This window comes from Pan paniscus, chromosome 7 (assembly GCF_029289425.2).
Source record: "Pan paniscus chromosome 7, NHGRI_mPanPan1-v2.0_pri, whole genome shotgun sequence".
Lineage (NCBI taxonomy): Eukaryota > Metazoa > Chordata > Mammalia > Primates > Hominidae > Pan > Pan paniscus.
The window spans coordinates 24,408,453-24,428,306 of NC_073256.2; the positions used below are offsets into that span (position 1 = coordinate 24,408,453).

Below are 19,854 nucleotides of genomic sequence, written 5' to 3' on the forward strand. Positions count from 1 at the left end.
CCATGTAGTTGTGTGGTTTTGAGTGAGTTTCTTCATCCTGAGTTCTAATTTGATTGCACTGTGGTCTGAGAGACGGTTTGTTATGTTTTCAGTTCTTTTGCATTTTCTGATGAGTGTTTTACTTCCAACTATGCAGTCGATTTTATAATATGTGTCATGTGGCACTGATTAGAATATATATTATGTTGATTTGGGGTGGAGAGTTCTGTAGATGTCTGTTAAGTTCACTTGATCCAGAGCTGAATTCAAGTCCTGCATATTTTTGTTAATTTTCTGTCTTGTTGATCTAATATTGACAGTGGGGTGTTAAAGTTTCCCATTATTATTTTGTGGGAGTCTAAGTCTCTTTGCAGGTGTCTAAGAATTTGTTTTATGAATCTAGGTGCTCCTGTATTGGGTGCATATATATTTAGGATAGTTAGCTCTTCTTGTTGAGATGATCCCTTTATCATTGTGTAGTACTCTTCTTTGTCTTTTTTTTTATCTTTGTTGGTTTAAACTCTGTTTTGTCAGGGACTAGAATTGCAACCCCCGCTTTTTTTGGCTGGGATTACAGGCATGGGCCACCATGCCCAGCTAATTTTGTATTTTTGGTAGACACGGGATTTCTCCATGTTAGTCAGGCTGCTCTTGAACTCCTGACCTCAGGTGATCCGCCCGCCTCGGCCTCCCAAAGTGCTGGGATTACAGGCATGAGCAACCGGGCCCAACCTAAATCATATCTTTATACATCGTATGATCATCAACATAGGTTTATATTTATTGCTTTATGCATTGACTTTCTTTTTATTGTATTTAAGATATACAATATTATGTTTGTGTATATATACATATATATGTAGTGCAATGATTGCCATAATCAAGCAAATTAACATATCCATCATCTCACATAGTTACATTTTTGTGGTAAAAGTATCTAAAATCTACTCTGGGCAAATTTTGGAGTATGATACATTATTAACTACAGCTCTTGTGTTTTACATGAGCTCTCCAGGCTTATTTATTTTATATAGCTGAAACTTGTACCCTTTGGATTTCATCTTCCATCTTCCACACACCTCCCACCTCTTTCTAACCTTTCTATTTCTTAGGGCTTTTGTGGGGCTTTTTTGTTTAGGGTCTACCTATAAATGAGATAATGCAGTATTTTTCTTTCTGTGCCTGATTTATTATTAGCATAATGTCTTCTAGGTTCATCCATGTTGATGCAAATGAAAGAAACTTCTTACAAAACTGAGTGATATTTTATTATGTATATAATTCCTTTATCCATCTGTTCATAAACACTTAGGTTTTTTCAATATCTTGGGTAATGTGAGTAATGCTGCATTGTGATGTGTAGTTTTTTTTAAATCAGAAGAAAAGAGGATATTGCTTATATATACTAAAGTTACCTTTATTAAAGATACACACACACACACACACACCCCAGCATTTTTACTCCTTTATGTGTTTGAAATTACTATATAATGTTCTTTCATTTCAGCCCAAATAACTGCTCATAGAATTTTTTATCATCCCACTGTATTCTTAAAAGAGGTCAGCTGTAAATTTACTGTGAATCACTAATAACTAATCTTCCCTTATCTGCAATTTTACTTTCCATGACTTCAGTTACCTATGGTCAACTTTCGCCTGAAAATATTAAATGGAAAATTTCAGAAATAAACAATTCTCAATTGCATGCCACTTGAGTAGCATGATGAAATCTCATGCTATCTGGCTTCATCCCACTTGGGAGGTGAACCATCCCTTTGTCCAGAATATTCATCCTGTATATGCTACTGACCCATTAGTCAATTATCACCTATCCTGGTTATCAGATTGACTGTCACACTATCACAGTCCTGTATTCAAGTAACCCTAATTTTACTTAATAATGGCCCCAAAATGCAAGCGTATTCCCCCTAATTTATACATTAAAATTATCAAATTTTAAATTTTGATTAAATGTTATTGTAAGTTGTATTAAAAAACATAATATGTGTATGATTCAATACTATCCATGGTTTCAGGCATTCACTAGGAGTTTTGAAATCTATCCCTCATGGATAAGAAGGAACTACTATAAATGATAAGTCTCTTCTCTCCTACTGTTTTCAAGATTTACTCTTTGGCTTTGGATTTGAGCCATTTGGTTATGATATGTCTTCGGGTGGTCTCTTTGAGTTTATCCACCTAGAGTACATTGAGCTTATTGTACATGTAGATTAAATTTTTCATAAAATTTGGTAAGTATTAGACAATTATATCTTCAAATATATTTTCTGTACCTTTCTCTCTCTCTTTTCTTTTTGGAACTTCCATTATGCATATGTTGATATCTTGATGGTGTTCCACAGGTCTATTAGGCTCCATTTATTATTCTTCATTCTTTTCTCTAAGTGAGATTTTCTCTAACTGGATAATCTCAATTGACCTATTTTCATGTTCACTAGTTTTTCGTACCTCCTCAAAACTGCTGTTTAGCCCTCTAGAGCATTTTTCATTTCCATTATTTTATCTTTCAACTCGAAAATTTCTATTTGGTTTCTTTTTAAAAGAACATTATAAAATAAATAATTTTTAAAAAATATTGATAGTCTCTATTTTGTGAGATATCATTCTCATGTTTTTTTTTAAATTGTCTCTTGTTGATATTATCTATTTTTCTGAGATATCATTCTCATGTTTCTCTTTAGTTCCTTAGATGTTGTTTCCTTTAGCTCTTTGAACATATCTAAAATAGTTGATTTAAAGTCTGTTTCTATTAAGGCCAATGTCTGGATCTCCTCGGGGTAGTTTTTATTAACTGCATTTTTTCTTTTCCATGTGCCATACTTTCTTCAGTTTTTTCTTTTTGTATGTCTCATACTTTTTTTGAATACCAGACATTTTAAACATGATAATGTGGCCACTCTGGAAATAAGATTCTCCCTCCTCCCCACGTTGTACTCCTCGTTGTAGTTATTTGTTTGTTTAGTATCTTTTCTGAATAAATTTTCTGGTCTCTATTTTTTGTCACCTATGTCGATTAAAATATTTTTTTTCCATTAGCTTAGAGGTCAGCTAATAATTTGACAAAGATTTCCATATGTGTTTGGAACTTGCAGAGCGGCTTTGTGTATGTGTTGGGCCCTGCTTTCAACACTCAGCCAGACAGTTTACAACTCTGCCTTGGCCTACACTTTCTGCTTGTGCAGGGAAGGTAGAAATTTCCCAGGTTTTTACTGAACATGCACACAGCCTTGACATACACAGTTTGCAAATTCTCAGAAATCTGTTGAAGCTTTTCAAAGCCCATATTCCCCAAAGCATCTCATTCCCAGTACTTTCTCTCAAGATTTTTGTTTAGTCTATTGTTTTCCCCAGTATTCATGCAGCAGTATTTATGTTTTTCTGTAAATGTTTTCTAACACCGCCACACACCAAGTAGCAGCTTTACCACTACGTGAGGTCCAGATTAGGTGAAAAAACGAGGCTTTTGAGAATATATTTGAGGGAGTCAACAGGGAGATCAATTTTTCATGAATGAGGTCCATTCTGTTTCTTCTGGCATTGGTATTAAGAATCTGGGCATTATTTTCAAGCCTGCTGCTTCTCTGAGAAGAGTGGAAACAGGGTAAGTTAAAAACCACAAATCGATGTTCTTACTGAGATGAGATATTTTGCTAGAATTAGCACTCCCTAGGTTGCTAAAAACCTTAGGTTAGTTTTCAGAGTTCTAAAAAGCTTTATTTTGACAGTTGTTGCCAGCTTTTTAGTATATTTTATAAAGAGATAAAATTTTGAACATTTTTATTCCATTTTTGCTGCTGTCACTACACCACAACCTTGTTATTATACTATTTGTACCATATAATTTATTCATTATACTATTATTAGTACTTACTAGTCACAGCAATTCCCAATATTAAAAATGAAGGACATTAAAATTCTGGCAATTTTAGTCAAGAGCATAATGGATTGAACCACGTAAAATTGACATTTGTGAAACTGAAAAAAAATTATAGCTACAGTGGCACATTGTGTTTTTCAAAAACACGTTTCCAAAAGTTGTAGTTTTCTAAAAATATGTATTCCATCCCACAAGAACTTTTTATAATGTAACATTGATACTCCTCCACTGAGAGGTGAAGTCTATGTTCCCTCTGCTTGATCTGAGGCAAACCTTCGTAACTGCCTTAACTAACAAATACAGTGCTGATGATGCTTTCTGCCTTCTCAGGCTACATAATAAAAGGTTATATGACTTCTGTTTGTATCTCCCTCTCCAGAACCACTGGTTGAAAGAGTGGAAATCTTAGCCAGAGCAATAAGGTAAGAGAAAGAAATAAAAGGCATCCAACTAGAAAGAGAGGAAGTCAAACTATCTCTCTTCAGAGATAATATGACTCCATAATGAGAAAATTCCATAGTCTCTGCCCAAAGGCCATAGACCTGATAATCAGTAAAGTTTCGGGATGCAGAATCAATGTACAAAAAATCAATATCATTTCTATACACCAAGCTGTGAGCCACAGCAAGAGCAAAATCCCATTCATAACAGCTGGAAGAAAAAATAAAAATACCTAGGAATACAGCTAACCAGGATGATGAATGATCTCTAAGTGAGAATTACAAAACAATGCTGAAAGAAATCAGGGATGACACAAACATGAAAAAACATTCTATGCTCATGGATAGGAAGAATCAATATTATTAAAATGACCATACTGCTCAAAGCAATTTACAGATTCAGTGCTATTCCTATCAAACTATCAATGACATGTTTACAGAGTTAGAAAAACTATTTGAAAATTCATATGAGACCAAAAAAAAAAAAAAAGTCTGATGAGTGAAAGTAATCCTAAGCAAAAAAGAACAACACTGCAGGCATCACATTACCTGACTTCAAACTATATGACAAAGCTGTAGAAACCAAAACAACATGGGACTGGTACAAAAGCAGACACATGGGCCATCGGAACAGAATCTCTATTCCAGAGATAAAGATTGTTGTAACACAGAAATAAAGCTGCGCACCTATAACCATCTGCTCTTTGACAAAGTGGACAAAAATAAACAATGGGGAAAAGACTCCCTGTTCAATAAATGGTGCTGAGATAGCTGGCTAGCCATATGTAGAAGGATGAAACTGAATGCCTACCTTTCACCATATACAAAAAACTAACTCAAGATGGATTAAAGATTTCAATGTAAGACCTCAAACTTTAAGAATTCTAGAAGAAAATCTAGGAAACATCATGGTCGACATTGGCCTTGGGAAATAATGCATGACTAAGTCCTCAAAAGTAGCTGCAACAAAAACAAAAATTGACAAGTGCAGCCGAATTAAACTAAAGAGCTTCTGCAGAGAGAGAAAAAAAAAAAAAACTATTAACAGAGTAAACAGCAAACTACAGAATGGGAGAAAACATTTGCAAACCATGCATCTGACAAAAGTCTCATATCCAGAATCTATAAGGAATTTAAGTCAACAAGCAAAAACTAAAACCTTTATTCAAAAATTTGGAAAACATGGACACTTCTCAAAAGCAGACATACAGGGAGACACCCAACTTATTTTTAAATATGCCCAATATCACTAATAACTAGAGAAATGCAAATCAAAACCACAATAAGATCCCCTCTCACACCAGTCAGAATAGATATTATTAAGTCAAAAAATAACAGACCCTGGTGAGGCTTTGGAGAAAAGGGAATGCTTATACACTGCTAGCGGAAATATAAATTAGTTCAGCTATAGTGGAAAGTAGTCTGAAGATTTCTCAAAACACTTAAAATAGAAGCACTATTTGACACAGCAATCCCATTACTTAGTATATATCTAAAGGAATATCAATTATTCCACCATAAAGATACATGCATGTGTATGTTCATTGCAGCATTATTCACAATAGTAAAGACATGGAATCAACCTAGATGCCCATCAACAGGGGGCTAAATAAAGAAAATTTGGCATATATGCGCCATGGAATACTATGCAGCCATGAAAAATAAAAAATCATGTCCTTTGCAGCAGCATGGATGCAGCTGGAGGCCATTATTCTAACCAAATTAACAGAGAAACAGAAAGCCAAATACCATATATTCTTACTTAAAAGTGGAAGCTATTGGGAGGCTGAGGCAGGCAGATCACGAGGTCAGGGGATTGAGACCATCCTGGCTAACATGGTGAAACCCTGTCTCTACTAAAAATACAAAAAATTAGCTGTGCGTGGTGGCACACACCCGTAGTCCCAGCTACTCAGGAGGCTGAGGCAGGAGAATCGCTTGGACCTAGGAGGCGGAGGTTGCAGTGAGCCGAGATCATGCTGCTGCCCTCCAGCCTGGGCAACAGAGCAAGATTCTGTCTAAAAAAAAAAAAAAAAAAAAAAAAAAAAGTGGAAGTTAAACACTGAATACACATGGACACAAAGAAGGGAACAACAGACACTAAGGCCTACCTGGGGGTGGAGGTTGGGAGGAGGGTGAGGATTGAAAATCTACCTATTGAGTAATATGCTGAATATCTGGGAAAATTATCTGTATACTAAACCCCCAGGACACACAATTTATCCATGTAACAAACCTGCGCATGAACCACTTGAATTAGTTACATAAACAAGAATGAGGGCATAAAAAAAAAAAAAGACTTTACTTAGCACCTTTGTCAAAATCACTGAGCATGGATAAATATATATGGTCTTACCCATATACAGACCATTCATATGATGGTCTTATCCTTGACTCTCCATTATGTTCTGTTGAACTATATGTCTCTCCTTATTCCAGTATCACAGTGTCTTCATTATTGTAGCTTTGTCTTAAAACAAGGTGGTCTAAATTCTCTGGCTTTGTTCTACTTTTCAAAAAATATTTTGAATATTAGTCTTTTGGAACATTTATGCAAACCTAAAATTATTAAGGCATAAATTATTAATGAAGAAATAAATAAGCAAATGCTTATAAATACATCAGCTAACATGAAAATGATCAAAAGTAGTCAAATAAAAGCTATATAAAAGTTATATTATATATGTATATATAATTTTTCAGAAAAGACTGACACCATATATGAAAGTTTACAAATTTAAAAAAACATCAATTCAGGGAAATATGCCAATAAGAAATTGAACAGAAGGTAAATTTGTTTTGGGTAAGTTGGATCTTGGTCAATTGATTCTTGATTAAAGGCAGGCTCTTAAGCTTTCAATATTTTGTTGCTATGTGGTGGGTTAGGGTGAAAGGTTAGGGGAATCTCTTTAAGCTGTAGACTCAGAGTCTTTTGACAGGAGCTGCGCACTTTACTCTGTCTTTTATCTTTCAACTCTCTTGATCTTACTTGTCTTGTTGTATGAGATAATTATACAAAGGATCCATAACGATGAAAAAAATCTGTTGTCAATGCGAATTAAATGTATCCACCATTCAGATGTGATTAAAACCACCTCAGGGCCGGCCGCAGTGGCTCACGCCTTGTAATCCCAGCACTTTGGGAGGCCGAGGTGGGCGGATCACGAGGTCAGGAGGTGGAGACCATCCTGGCTAACACGGTGAAACCCCGTCTCTACTAAAAGTACAAAAAATTAGCCGGCTGTGGTGGCGGGTGCCTGTAGTCCCAGCTACTGGGGAGGCTGAGGTAGGAGAATGGCGTGAACCTGGGAGGCGGAGCTTGCAGTGAGCCGAGATCGTGCCACCGCACTCCAGCCTGCAGCCTGGGCGACAGAGCGAGACTCCGTCTCAAAAAAAAAAAAAAAGAAAAAAGAAAAGAAAAAAGAAAAAATACCTTCTCATAAATGGACCTTAGACAATACTCTTGTCCTTCTTGTAAAAAAAAACAACAACAGTGTATTATGGAAATGTTTCCTTACAAGCCCTAGGACTTTTGCAATAAGGATGTTCTGTACCGACATGGCTTTACTTCTTGGCCCCATTCAAAAAAGCAAATTAACTACAGGTATTAATTAACCTCTGGTGAAACTGACAGCCATAGAAAAAGGAAAGGGTTAGCCATCTGCTTTCCTACAATTAGGTTAATTTGTCACCAAACTTAGAGACCTTCGAGTTTGGAAATATTCCAACGGAAGCTGTTTTATTTCCTTTCTGTTAAGCTTCACTGAGCAAGAGGAACCTCAGGCCCCCAGAATTAAATAAAAGCCCCTGTGTTCCACCAGCCATGATCACTCACCTCTCTATTGGGCACTCAACCATGAAACTCCATTCCCTTATTTCTGTTCTCCTCCTCTTTGTGACTTTAATACCAAAAGGTAAGATGGTGAATGATTGTAGAAGTCTATTGGGACGCCTAGACCGGAGGAGGTCTACTGAGATAATTATACTGTGGCCATCCTAACTCAGACCCCAATTCACAGCCTTAGGAATTCAGAAATCCAACATGTTTCTCTTCTTTGGTACTAATGAGGCCACAATTGAGAAGCAGGACAAGGAGTTATTTCAACAGAAAATGGGGGTTCAAGAGCTCAATAATTAGAAAATGGGGCCGAAATAGAGTTAGGGGTATAGAAGCTTTGATATGTGATTTAAAGGTTAGTAAATAAAGCAAACAGCTATCATCAAGGCTTCACTCTCCAAAAAGGAGAGTGAAGATGATAGCTCTTGGTTCCAACTCGGTAGTGGATGGAAGTGATGTAGAGTCTATTGGTGAGGAATATTTGTGAAGGGTAGCAGTTAGGCAAATAAGACAGAGTTCAACAAGAAAATTTTGCGTCTAATTATAAAAGACCAATAGAAATTTGGGAGCAAGGGAATTTGGAAAAGAATAAACAGTGGCATGAAGCTTTAATGGCAAAATTTTAAGCATAAGACAAATAGTACAGAAAACACTTCAAGACTCGTAGTTGCATCCTTAGGGTCCATGATTCAGAAGTTTCAATATCGAAATGTAGCATCAAACTGAAAAGGGAATAAAGAATCAAACATCTTCAGGGTGTTTCATCCAGATCCTGATAAGATACGGTAAAATTATTATCTCGACTGTTAATAGTGGGATGTTCATATCCCCCAAAATAAAGTGTGTGGTCAATGAGCAAAGATCTCTTCCTCCCTTTATCTCTGAGATTATTTTTTAAATAATTTCAGCTTATATTGTAGATTCAGGGGGTACATGTGCAGGTTTGTTATGTTGGTATATTTTGTGATGTGAGGTTTGGGGCATGATGGTAATCCCATCACTCAGGTAGTCAGCATAGTACCAAATAGTTTTTCAATCCTTGTTTTCCTCCCTCCCCACTGTAGTAGTCTCCCATGTCCCATCTTTATGTCCATGAGTATCCAATTTTTAGCTCCCACTTATACGTGAGAACATGTGGTATTTGATTTTCTATTTCTACATTAATTTGCAGTCCTCCAGATCATCCATGTTGCTACAAAGGATATGATTTTGTTCTTTTTTATGGCTTCATAGAATTCCATGGTCTATATGTACCACATTTTCTTTATCCAGTCCACCATTGATGAGCACCTGGGTTGATTCTTTGTCTTTACTATTGTGAGTAGTTCTGTGATGAACATAGGAGTGCAGGTATGTTTTGGGTAGAATTATTTGTTTTCTTTTGGACGATATACCCAGTAATGGAATTGCTGAGTGGAATGGTAGCTCTGTTTTAAGTTCTTTGAGAAATCTTCAGACTGCTTTCCACAGTGGCTGAACTAATTTACGTTCCCACCAACAGTGTATAAGCACTCCTTTTCTCCACAGCCTCATCTGCATTTCTGTTATTTTTTGACTTTTTAATAATAGCCATTCTCACTGGTATAAGATAGTTCTCATTGTGGTTTTGATTTGTATTTCTCTAGTGATTAGTGATGTTGAGCTATTTTTCATGTTTGCTGGCTGCTTCTATGTCTTCTTCTGAGAAGAGTCTGTTCATGTTTTTCATGTCTTTTCCCCACTTTATTTGTTTTCTGCTTGTTGATTTAAATTCCCTGTAGATTCCAGTTATTAAATTTTTGTCAGATGCATAGTTAGCAAATATTTTCTCCCATTCTGTTGTTTTCTGTTTACACTGTTAATAGTTTCTTTTTCTCTGCAGAAGCTCTTTAGTTTAATTCGGCTCTACTTGTCAACTTTTGTTTTTGTTGCAATTGCTTTTGAGTACTTAGTCATAAATTATTCCCCAAGGCCAATATCTAGAATGGTGTTTCTTAGGTTTTCTTCTAGGAGTCTTATAGTTTGAGGTCTTACATTTAAATATTTAATCCATCATGAGTTAATTTTTTGTATATGGTGAAAGATAGGCATCCAGTTTTATTCTTCTGCTTGTGGCTGGCCAGCTATCCCAGCACCATTTATTGAACAGGGAGTCCTTTTCCTATTGTTTATTTTTGTCAACTGTGTCAAAGAGCAGATGGTTATAAATGTGCAGCTTTATTTCTGGGTTCTCTGTTCTGTTCCAGTGGTTCATGTGTCTGCTTTTGTACCAGTCCCATGCCATTTTAGTTACTGTAGCCTTATAGTATAATTTGGAGTCAAGTAGGATGATGCCTCCAGTGTTGTTCTTTTTGCTTAGGATTATTTTGGTTGTCTGAGTTCTTTTATGGTTTCATATGAATTTTAGAATAGTTTTTTCTATTCTGTGAAAAAAGTCATTGGTAGTTTGATAGGAATAGCACTGAATCTATAAATTGCTTTGGGCAGTATGGCCATTTTCACAATATTGGTTCTTCCAATCCACAGCAGGGAATATTTTTCTATTTGTGTCATCCGTGATTTCTTTCAGTAGTGATTTGTAGTGTCCCTTGTAGAGATCTTTCACCTCCTTGGTTAAATGTATTCATGGGTATTTAATTTTTTGTGTGGCTGTTGTAAACGGGATTGCATTCTTGACTTGGTTCTTGGGTTGAACATTGTTGGTGTATAGAAAGGCTACTGATCTTGTACATTGATGTTGCATCCTGAAACTTTACTAAAGTTGTCTATCAGGTCCAGGAGGCTTTCAAAGAATCTTTAGGGTTTCTTAAGTGTAGAATAATATCATCTATAAAATGAGGTAATTGGATTTCTTCTTTTCCTATTCGAATGCCTTTTATTTCAAAAGGCTGATTGCTCTGGCTCGTATTTCCAGTACTATGTTGATTAGGATGGTGAGAGAGGGCACTCTTGTTTTGTTCCAGTTCTGAGATTCTTTTAAGTGCAATCAAAGCTACTCAATTGTTTGATCTTTACCTAATCTGTGGACATGTTGAGATCCACCTCACATATGATTGCCTCCTTCTGAAGGAGCTTATGCAATTCTCATTTGGTTCTCAGCTTTGGTCAGAAGATACCATTGAGGTCAGATACACTTGTAGTGACATGTGATATGAAATTATATGATTGTAATAATTTCAAATTAAAATAAAATTTAGTGGCAGTTGTTTTTATTTTAGAGAATAAAACCCATGTACAGATAAAGAACGTGATTTTACTCAGATCACATAGGTACTAGCAACATTGCAGCTAAAAGTAAATCTCTTTAATCTGGGTCAATGTTGTTTTTAATCAATCCATAGGTGTAGATATGCATACAAAAATGATAACTCTGATTTCTGCCAGACTTTTTTCTCAAAATCTTCTAATTATATATTGAGGAAACTAAGGAGGTTTTCTACTCTATGTGACAACATGGATGAACCTGGAGGACATTATGCTAAATGAAATAAGCCAGTCACAGAAGACAAATACTGCCTGATTGCACTTCTATGAGTTACCTAGAATAGTCAAACTCATGGAAACAGGTAGCAGAATGGTGGTTTCCAGGGACTGGGGAGGGAGGAGGAAATAGGGAGTTGCTATTTAATGAGTAAAAGTTTTCAGTTTTATTAGATGAATAAGCTCTAAATATCAACTGTACAATATTATATCTATAGCACTTACAAATTTCTTAAGAAGGTAGATCTCACTTTAAGTGTTATTACCACAATAAAATAAATGATGCAGAACAAGAGGTTATTTGAGGTTGAAAGCTGAGTTAATCTCCCCACAAATACGACAATAATCCTTCAGAGGCAGAGGCCTGCCTTTCAAGCTGTGACATCTTCATGGAGGAATAGAAATATCAGCCCTTCTTTCTTCCTTCCAAATCAGTTATACCAGGAAGAAGGATTAAACAAAGGTCCTATAATTCTGCACAGGAGGGAATCACTTTTGAATAGCCAGGTTTCTTGTGAGCAGAGGATATTAAAACCATACATAAAGGTCAAAATGCCTTACTTGTGCATATTGAGATGTTCTTGGACACATTATGAAGTGGGACCCAGAACACTCAGGTCGAAAAATAGGAATTTCATTATCAGTTTTGTATGGTCTCCTAGTACTGAATAGTTAATTGCTGAGCTGTCTATACAATTTAATAATACTGCACTCCAAAAATTCTGATCTTAATCTCTGCTGTGACTGTCGGGCATGTAGAATTTATCAGGTGTCTAGAAGCATTCTGATAATCTTAGAAATTTGATAACTCCTATATAACTTTTATGTCATAAAATTTATTTTAAGAAAAATTGAGTGGCTAGATCATGAAGAGTTTTGTTAAAGATATTTTTACACCAAAAAAATCCAATTAAGTAAAAAAAGTTATTGTTTTCATGAAAAAATTTCTCCAAAGAAACTACATAATCTGTAATATTAGTTTATCAGCTTAATGTCTGATGAATATTAAGTTATAGCTACTTGAATATATGTTTTTATATATCCTTATATTTAATCCAAAAAGAATCCATGGTATCCTATAAAAAATTGTAATAGTTCATATAGATTTATATGTACACATAAACATACATATATATGCTGGGAATATGAGTCTAAAGAGGTTAGAATGGCATAAATCTTGGATTGCTGCATTAGCTGTCTGAGAATTAAGAAAATTATAGCATTCTTCTTACACTGACTGTGGAGAATAACATAATATCTAAATACACGACATTGGATAGGAGCAGAAGACAGCTTGAACTCACATTATGTAGAGAAATGGAAACTGCACTTCTATTTTTTGATTGATAAAGTTCCAGGCAGAGCCTGTTCCATTTAAATCCTCTACATCATCCAAAAAAAAAACTTAAAAGTTACTGACTCAATGAGTTCTAATGCTAAGAAAGTTATATCCTTTTAGAAAGTAGATGAATGCGCTATTAAGGGTCTTTTCCAGTGTGATTCTAAGTCCTTCTCACTGCATCCACAGAAATTAATGTTGTGATATAATATGAAGTGAACATCTAAATTGTTTCTTTTTCCAAAGGCACTTATTAAATATGCATCCTTTCCTCAACTGCTGTGTGATATAACCATTATAACATATTAACGTCAAATAAATTCTAAAGTGTATTAGAGAGTGCCTCTCTTCTTTTGCTCTACATGTATATACTTCTGTCAATAAGTCTGAAAATAAATGTGAATATCTGGGAAGAAATTTCCTTCCTCATGAATGAGGAATATGAATCTGAATATGAATTAAGTAATTTAATCTTATCTTTTTGACTTAAACTAGTGCCCTTGGCATGAGGATATGTCACAGTCATCGGTAAAAAGGGAGATTATAACTCTTTGGCTTCATGCTCAAAGCATACCTCCTTAAATTAAGCTTCCCATGTAGCAAGAAGCACATCACTGGTAGGATGAATTGTTCCACTCCTTTTGAGTGAAGCAAGGGACATCTCCCAAATAGAGGAATTGGCACTGTCTTAGGCTACATGCTGTGTCAGTAGGCTGAACTTTACCGTAGAGTGGGTTATGCATCCTACTGAGAGGAAGTTCACTCTTTTGGCTTCAGCTGAAGATTCACATTCCACCTCATTTTGCATGGGATGCCTCTAAGTTCACACGCATAGGCCTCCTTGATGCCATACTCTGCCTCTGACTATATCTTTCCCAGTACTAATAACCCCTGATTTTAGCTTCATTTAAAAAGTCTGACAGTGTTGCCAGATGTTAAATGTATGGATGAAGTTATCAGGGAAAAGACCAACAGTTAGCAACAGGTCTGCTATGCTTCTTAGCATGAAGCCTGTGTTCTGTGTAGACAATGCAGTTGAACCAGCGCCTTCCACAACTGGCCGGGGAGACTTCAGGTCTCTCTCTGAAAGTCAGCCACTTTCTCTTCCACAATAGTCTTGGAAAAAAGAGAGAATATTACAAGATATTACCCAACTCCCCCATCGTGATATTCTGTTGTGCACAGAAACCCTGAGTTTATGAACTGCTAGTCTGACAGTAGAGTATAATACCAGACTGCACTAGGTTGAAGCTTCTAACAAGAGTGGAAGACAATCTTGCATAGGTTATGAGCATTCAGTTCCAAAAGGCTGCATTGGTTTTTCTGGCTATGGATCTATTTCTACAGAGTAGAGAAACAACAATGATAGCCTAGTTTAAATACAAAACAATAACAAGCAACAACAAAAAGACTGAGAGCTGAAATGGCCACCAAACTGTTACTCATCTACAGAAGCAAAGAAGCCAGAGGTAGTATATTAGAGGCCAGTAAAAACAAAATAAGATCCAGGTGTGTTAACAGGCTGGTTCAGGAACTAATGTCTGTTAATGAACATCAGCAAAAGTGTTTTTCTTATATAACATCTGCAGTGATATACAGTAGGAAAAATAAACTATGGTTGTGCTGAGAAGGCAAGAGAAAGGATAGTAAGCATAGAGAAAACTACTGAATTAGAGCACACCCTTAGCCATATGCTTCTCAACAACCAGATGAATTAAGAGAACATGTGGATACACTTAAGGGAAAATACCTTTTAGCTCTGTGAGTAATTCTCTCCAGGTGTCTGTCTTCTGTCTATCTATCTATCTATCTATCTATCTATCTATCTATCTATCCATCCCTCCATCTATCTATGAGGTATTGAGCAACATAGGAAAGGTATTTCTTACATAGTCCTGAAATGAGGAAATTAGTTTAGATAAAATCTAAAGGATTGATAGGCTTTCTATGAAAGGAGATGAAGATATGAACATGAACCATTTGATAGGGACGATGTATGCACAGATGGGAATTTGGAGGGACACATACTTCCTTTGAAATTGTTTCTTAGTGGTGGCATTGTTGGTGTTTGGTGCAAGACAATTCCTTAGGTGAAAAATTTAGCAATGCTGTGCTATCTGCTAAATACAAAAGACACCTTCCCTAGGCATGGTGGTAAGAACAAATGGTCCCACACATTCCAAAATGTACTGCGCTAGGGGAGGACAATCCCTTTAAAGGATTTTAGAAATTGGCCTATTTCCTCCAGGGTGTATATAATCTACAATCTTAGCTCCCTTCCCATAAAAAGGCACTATTTCTGTCTACGGGTCTCATCCTTTCATATAGACAATGTTTTCTTTCCTATCCCAAAGCCATTCTTCTGGGGGTTTATTCTTTTATGTATATTTTCAATAGTGAATTAATGATGTTCTTAAATCTCTTCCTGTATAGGAAAGACTGGCGTTATTCCAGGACAAAAACAGTGTATTGCTTTGAAAGGGGTGTGCAGAGACAAACTATGCCGCACACTAGATGATACCATTGGTATATGTAATGAAGGAAAAAAATGTTGTAGAAGGTGGTGGATACTTGAGCCCTATCCAACTCCGGTTCCCAAAGGAAAATCTCCTTAGGTGGGAGCAAACGTTAAGCCCTTTGAACTCCAGAATGGATGGATAAATTTTGCAGACTCCTGTTTAACCCAATTTCTTATTCTTCCTTGACTGGAAATAAACGTTGTCCTAATCCCACGTTTACTGACTGCCTCCTGGAGCATTTCTTCTTGATGCACATGCAAGCCTCTTAAGAACTATAAGAATAAAATAAATAACAGAAGAATCTCATACCCTATAGGTACTTATAAAAAATATGTTTCTAAGAAAAAAAGATAAAAATGTTAAATATGTGAAACAATAAGAATATGAAGTATCAGTAGGCAGTGTTTGATTATTTGAAGTGCAATGTCCGTCTTCTTCCTCATCCAGTTCTGAACAAATATCATTTTCATTACTAATAGAGACCTACTTAGATAATATGGGTTAAAGCCTGCTAATCATGTGACCTTGCTAACATTGCACCTGAGAATTAGGCGCATGACCATTCCAGTCATTCCAGCACTTGAAGCAGGTCTCCCCTCTACTGCCCCCTGCCCCTAGAAAAGTGGAAAAGAAGACCCGCTTTCTACAAGTAGGCTCACTAGGAGGAGCTGTAGAGCTGAAGAGTTGCTAACTCAGCATGCCTGGTTAGTTCTTTCCAAACTCTCCATCAGATAACTCCATTTCCTGGGGCCAAGAAAATAAAAGGACAGGGAGGATACCAGGAGTATGACATGGCATGAGTGTCACAAAGATGGAAAACATCTAGAATGAGGCTAAATTACCCCACAAACAAAATTCAAGTGTTTGTATTTTTTTAACCACAAAGCTTATGGTCAATGAATCAGGGGAGGATGGGTTATCTCCCTATGCAGAGGAGATGTCAGGAGTCTATTAAAATAACTCTAATCTCATCTTCATGGATCTGTTTCTTCAATACTAGTCATTACTTTTTCTATATCTTCTCAGAATCACTCATGAACGGCATATTACTCTGAGATCAGATTCTAAGCTAATCTCAGAATAATACACTAATACAATTTCTACCATATACATTTTACACAAGCTGAAAATTAACATCTTCTCTTCTTTCTTGTCTTAAATTATGTGTCACTACATTATCCAGCGTAGCACATTAGAGATTCTTTGATAATTAAATGACATTAAGAGACTTTAAAAGTCATAAATACCCTCCTATATTAAATTGCTAAAAAAGAAAAATTTCCCACATTTGAATATAAACAAGTGTTCTTATAAAATTTCTAGGCATAAATTGAAGTTCAAAGATTGAGTCTCTTCAATCTCTATGTTAATGCCCAAAGACATTAGAATCCAAATGAATTACTGCCTGAAACGAAATTATCTTCCCCTTGTTAAGTCCAAATTTTTCTATTAAATGTAAGCAAAAAAAAAAAAAAAGAAACATCACTCATTTCTTATTCTCCGTCTTAGTGAATTAGTGAAAGTTTCTTTAGAGACTTGACATTGAATTAATATAACATCTCAACTCACTGAAGCAAAAAGAACATTTTTTTTTTTTTCTTTTTTGAGACGGAGTCTCACTGTCACCCAGGCTGGAGTGCACTGGCGCGATCTCAGCTCACTGCAAGCTCCACCTCCCAGGTTCCCGCCATTCTCCTGCATCAGCCTCCCAAGTAGCTGGGACTTCAGGCGCCCGCCACCACGCCTGGCTAATTTTTTGTATTTTTAGTAGAGACGGGTATTCACCTTGTTAGCCAGGATTGTCTCGATCTCCTGACCTCGTGATCCGCCCGCCTCAGCCTCCCAAAGTGCTGGGATTACAGGCGTGAGCCACCGCGCCTGGACAGAACGTTTTTTATCTCTGAGCGAGAAGAAAAAACAGGTAAGGGAAATGAAAAAGATAAGGAACAAAAAGAATCAGTCCAGAAAATCTAATTTCTTTTTTTTTTTTAAGTGAGAGAAAGTTTATTAAGAAAGTCAAGGAATAAAAGAATGGCTATTCCATAGGCAGAGGGGCCTCTAATTTCTAATTCTGATTGCTTTTCTTAATTTTCTTTCTGATGATACTCTCGATTTTACCATACAATATTGGCCATTTAATAAAGAAGTTCAGGGACAGACAATAAAATATAAAGTAGAGCAATGTGTCTGATCTCCAGCACTGTCAACATTTTGAGAAGAACAATTTTTTTTTTGCTGTGGGGAGCTTTGCTGTATATTGTAGGATGTTTAGCAGCCTCTCTTGCCTCTAAAACCTTTCTCCCACCTGTGACCAAAAAATAAATAAACAAACAAACAAACAAAAATCTCTACACATTACTAAAAGTCCTCTGAGGGCAACATTGTCCCTAGTTGAAAACCACTATAGTAAAGAAATTATCAGTTAAAGTTGAAAGTAAATAAAGTTAGAAAATTCACTCAAGTAGAGACCTTTGCCTGTAAACTTTCAAAACGTAAGACAGCTTCACATATAAAATAATAGATCAGAAAAGTCTTCTGACAATCCAAAGATGAATTATGTCTCTTTATCTGAAAGATATAGATCTAGAGATAACCCCTTTGGTTTTTTTACTGCTGTGCTAGTTGTTACAAATACCTGACCATATCTTAACCATTGAGATTTTAGGGCAATATTGCTCTGATATCTCATCCAGAGGTGCAGAAATCCACGTTTTAGGGACATTTAAAATATTTCTGGGAAAAGGCTGTCTGTGCCTTTTGATAATAAGACTGGGTGAATTACATGCAATCTGTTGGAGTACTTGACTATATCTTCTGGAGAAGGCCATGTTTACTGTATACAATGATATGATTCTGTGCATGGAACATATTATATTGATACTAATTTATGAGGGCATAGTTGATAAACCCCAAAGGAGTTAATTTTATTGTTATATAAAGGCAAAGGCAGGCCGGACACAGTGGCTCACACCTGTAATCCCAACACTTTGGGAGGCCGAGGTCAGGAGTTCAAGACCAGCCTGGCCAACATGGCAAAACCCCGTCTCTACTAAAAATACAAAAATTAGCCAGGCATGGTGGTGGTTGCCTGTAATCCCAGCTACCCAGGAAGCTGAGGCAGGAGAATCGCTTGAACCCAGGAGGCAGAGGTTGCCGTGAGCCGAGATTGCGGCACTGCACTCTAGCCTGGGTGACAGAGCGAGACTCCATCTCAAAAAAAAAAAAAAAAAAAAAAAGACAAAGGCAATACTATATATCATGAAAGCTTGAGGTACTCTCAGACCTTTGACAGTTGTACATTTAGAAGTTTGTTTTGTTCTTTCTATCTTTCTGGAAATTTTGATATAATCGAGACAATAGAGATTCTGAATAAATGGCAAATCACCAAATACTTGAAAATAGTCCAAGTAAAATGGATTTTACTATCACTAGAAAAATATTGCAATTTCCATATTCAAAATACAAAATAAAATATTTTTGCTGCTGTAAGAACCATAGCTCATATAACCTTGAAAGGATTTTATATTAGATGTAAAGTAGTATGACACCCAATGATAGACTGTGATGGGTTAAAAAGCAATACTATGAACATTAAAGCAACTCTTAAATAACACAACAGTTTAATAAGAAAAAAATTTGAATAATCACAATGACGCAACTACTTGAAAAAAAGAAGAAAAAGAAATCAAATAACAAATGAAACAGAATATCTGTAAGATGGCTAAGTAGAAGGTCCCCAGCCTTCATCCACCCACAGAACACTGATTTGGCAACCATCCATGGATAAAATGTCTTTGTGGGAACATCAGGACCCAGTCAGGAGCTCATGACAACCCACTAGAGCCCAAGACCAAGGAAAACTGCTTTGAGAAGGCAGGCCCATGTCCCTGGGAGTAGGCTCACCAATCAGAGACCTGGCCATGAACACAGAAACACCGCCATCTGCCTGTGGACCCTGCTGCAGCCCTGCTTACATGTGGTTCCAGATGTAGCCTCAAAAGTCATTCCCAAAAGTCATTCAGGAGCAGGTTGTTTAATTTCCATGTAATTGTATGGTTTTTAGTGATTTTCCTAATATTTATTTCTATTTTTTACTGGGATGTGGTCAGAGAGTGTGGTTGGTATAATTTCGAGTTTTTTGAATTTGCTGAATATTGTTTTATGGCCAATCACATGGTTGATTTTAGAGTGTGTACCATGTGCAGATGAGAAGAATGTCTATTCTGTTTTTGGGTGGACTGTTCTGTAGATGTCTTTTAGGTCCATTTGGTCAAGTGTTGAGTTAGGGCCTAAATATCTTTGTTAGTTTTCTCTCTCAATGATCTGTCGAATGCTGTCAGTGAGGTGTTGAAGTCTCCCACTACTACTGTGTGGTTATCTAA

General features: G+C 36.4%; 1 protein-coding gene across 1 annotated transcript; it reads left to right on the forward strand.

Annotated features, from left to right (window-relative positions):
- Positions 1 to 3,279: 3,279 nt before the first annotated feature.
- Positions 3,280 to 16,218, forward strand: LOC129395840 (beta-defensin 130B-like). Its single transcript, XM_055107251.1, has 2 exons — positions 3,280 to 8,231; positions 15,387 to 16,218. The coding sequence occupies exons 1-2, from the start codon at positions 8,141 to 8,143 to the stop codon at positions 15,566 to 15,568; spliced, it is 273 nt and encodes a 90-aa protein (XP_054963226.1). The 5' UTR covers positions 3,280 to 8,140; the 3' UTR covers positions 15,569 to 16,218.
- Positions 16,219 to 19,854: the final 3,636 nt, after the last annotated feature.

What these genes read in the sequence shown, in the direction of transcription:
- LOC129395840 (XM_055107251.1), top strand. Translation starts at nt 8,141, where the DNA reads ATGATCACTCACCTCTCTATTGGGCACTCAACCATGAAACTCCATTCC. An exon ending in TGTGACTTTAATACCAAAAG is followed by an intron (nt 8,232 to 15,386) that starts GTAAGATGGTGA and finishes CTTCCTGTATAG; the next exon opens with GAAAGACTGGCGTTATTCCA.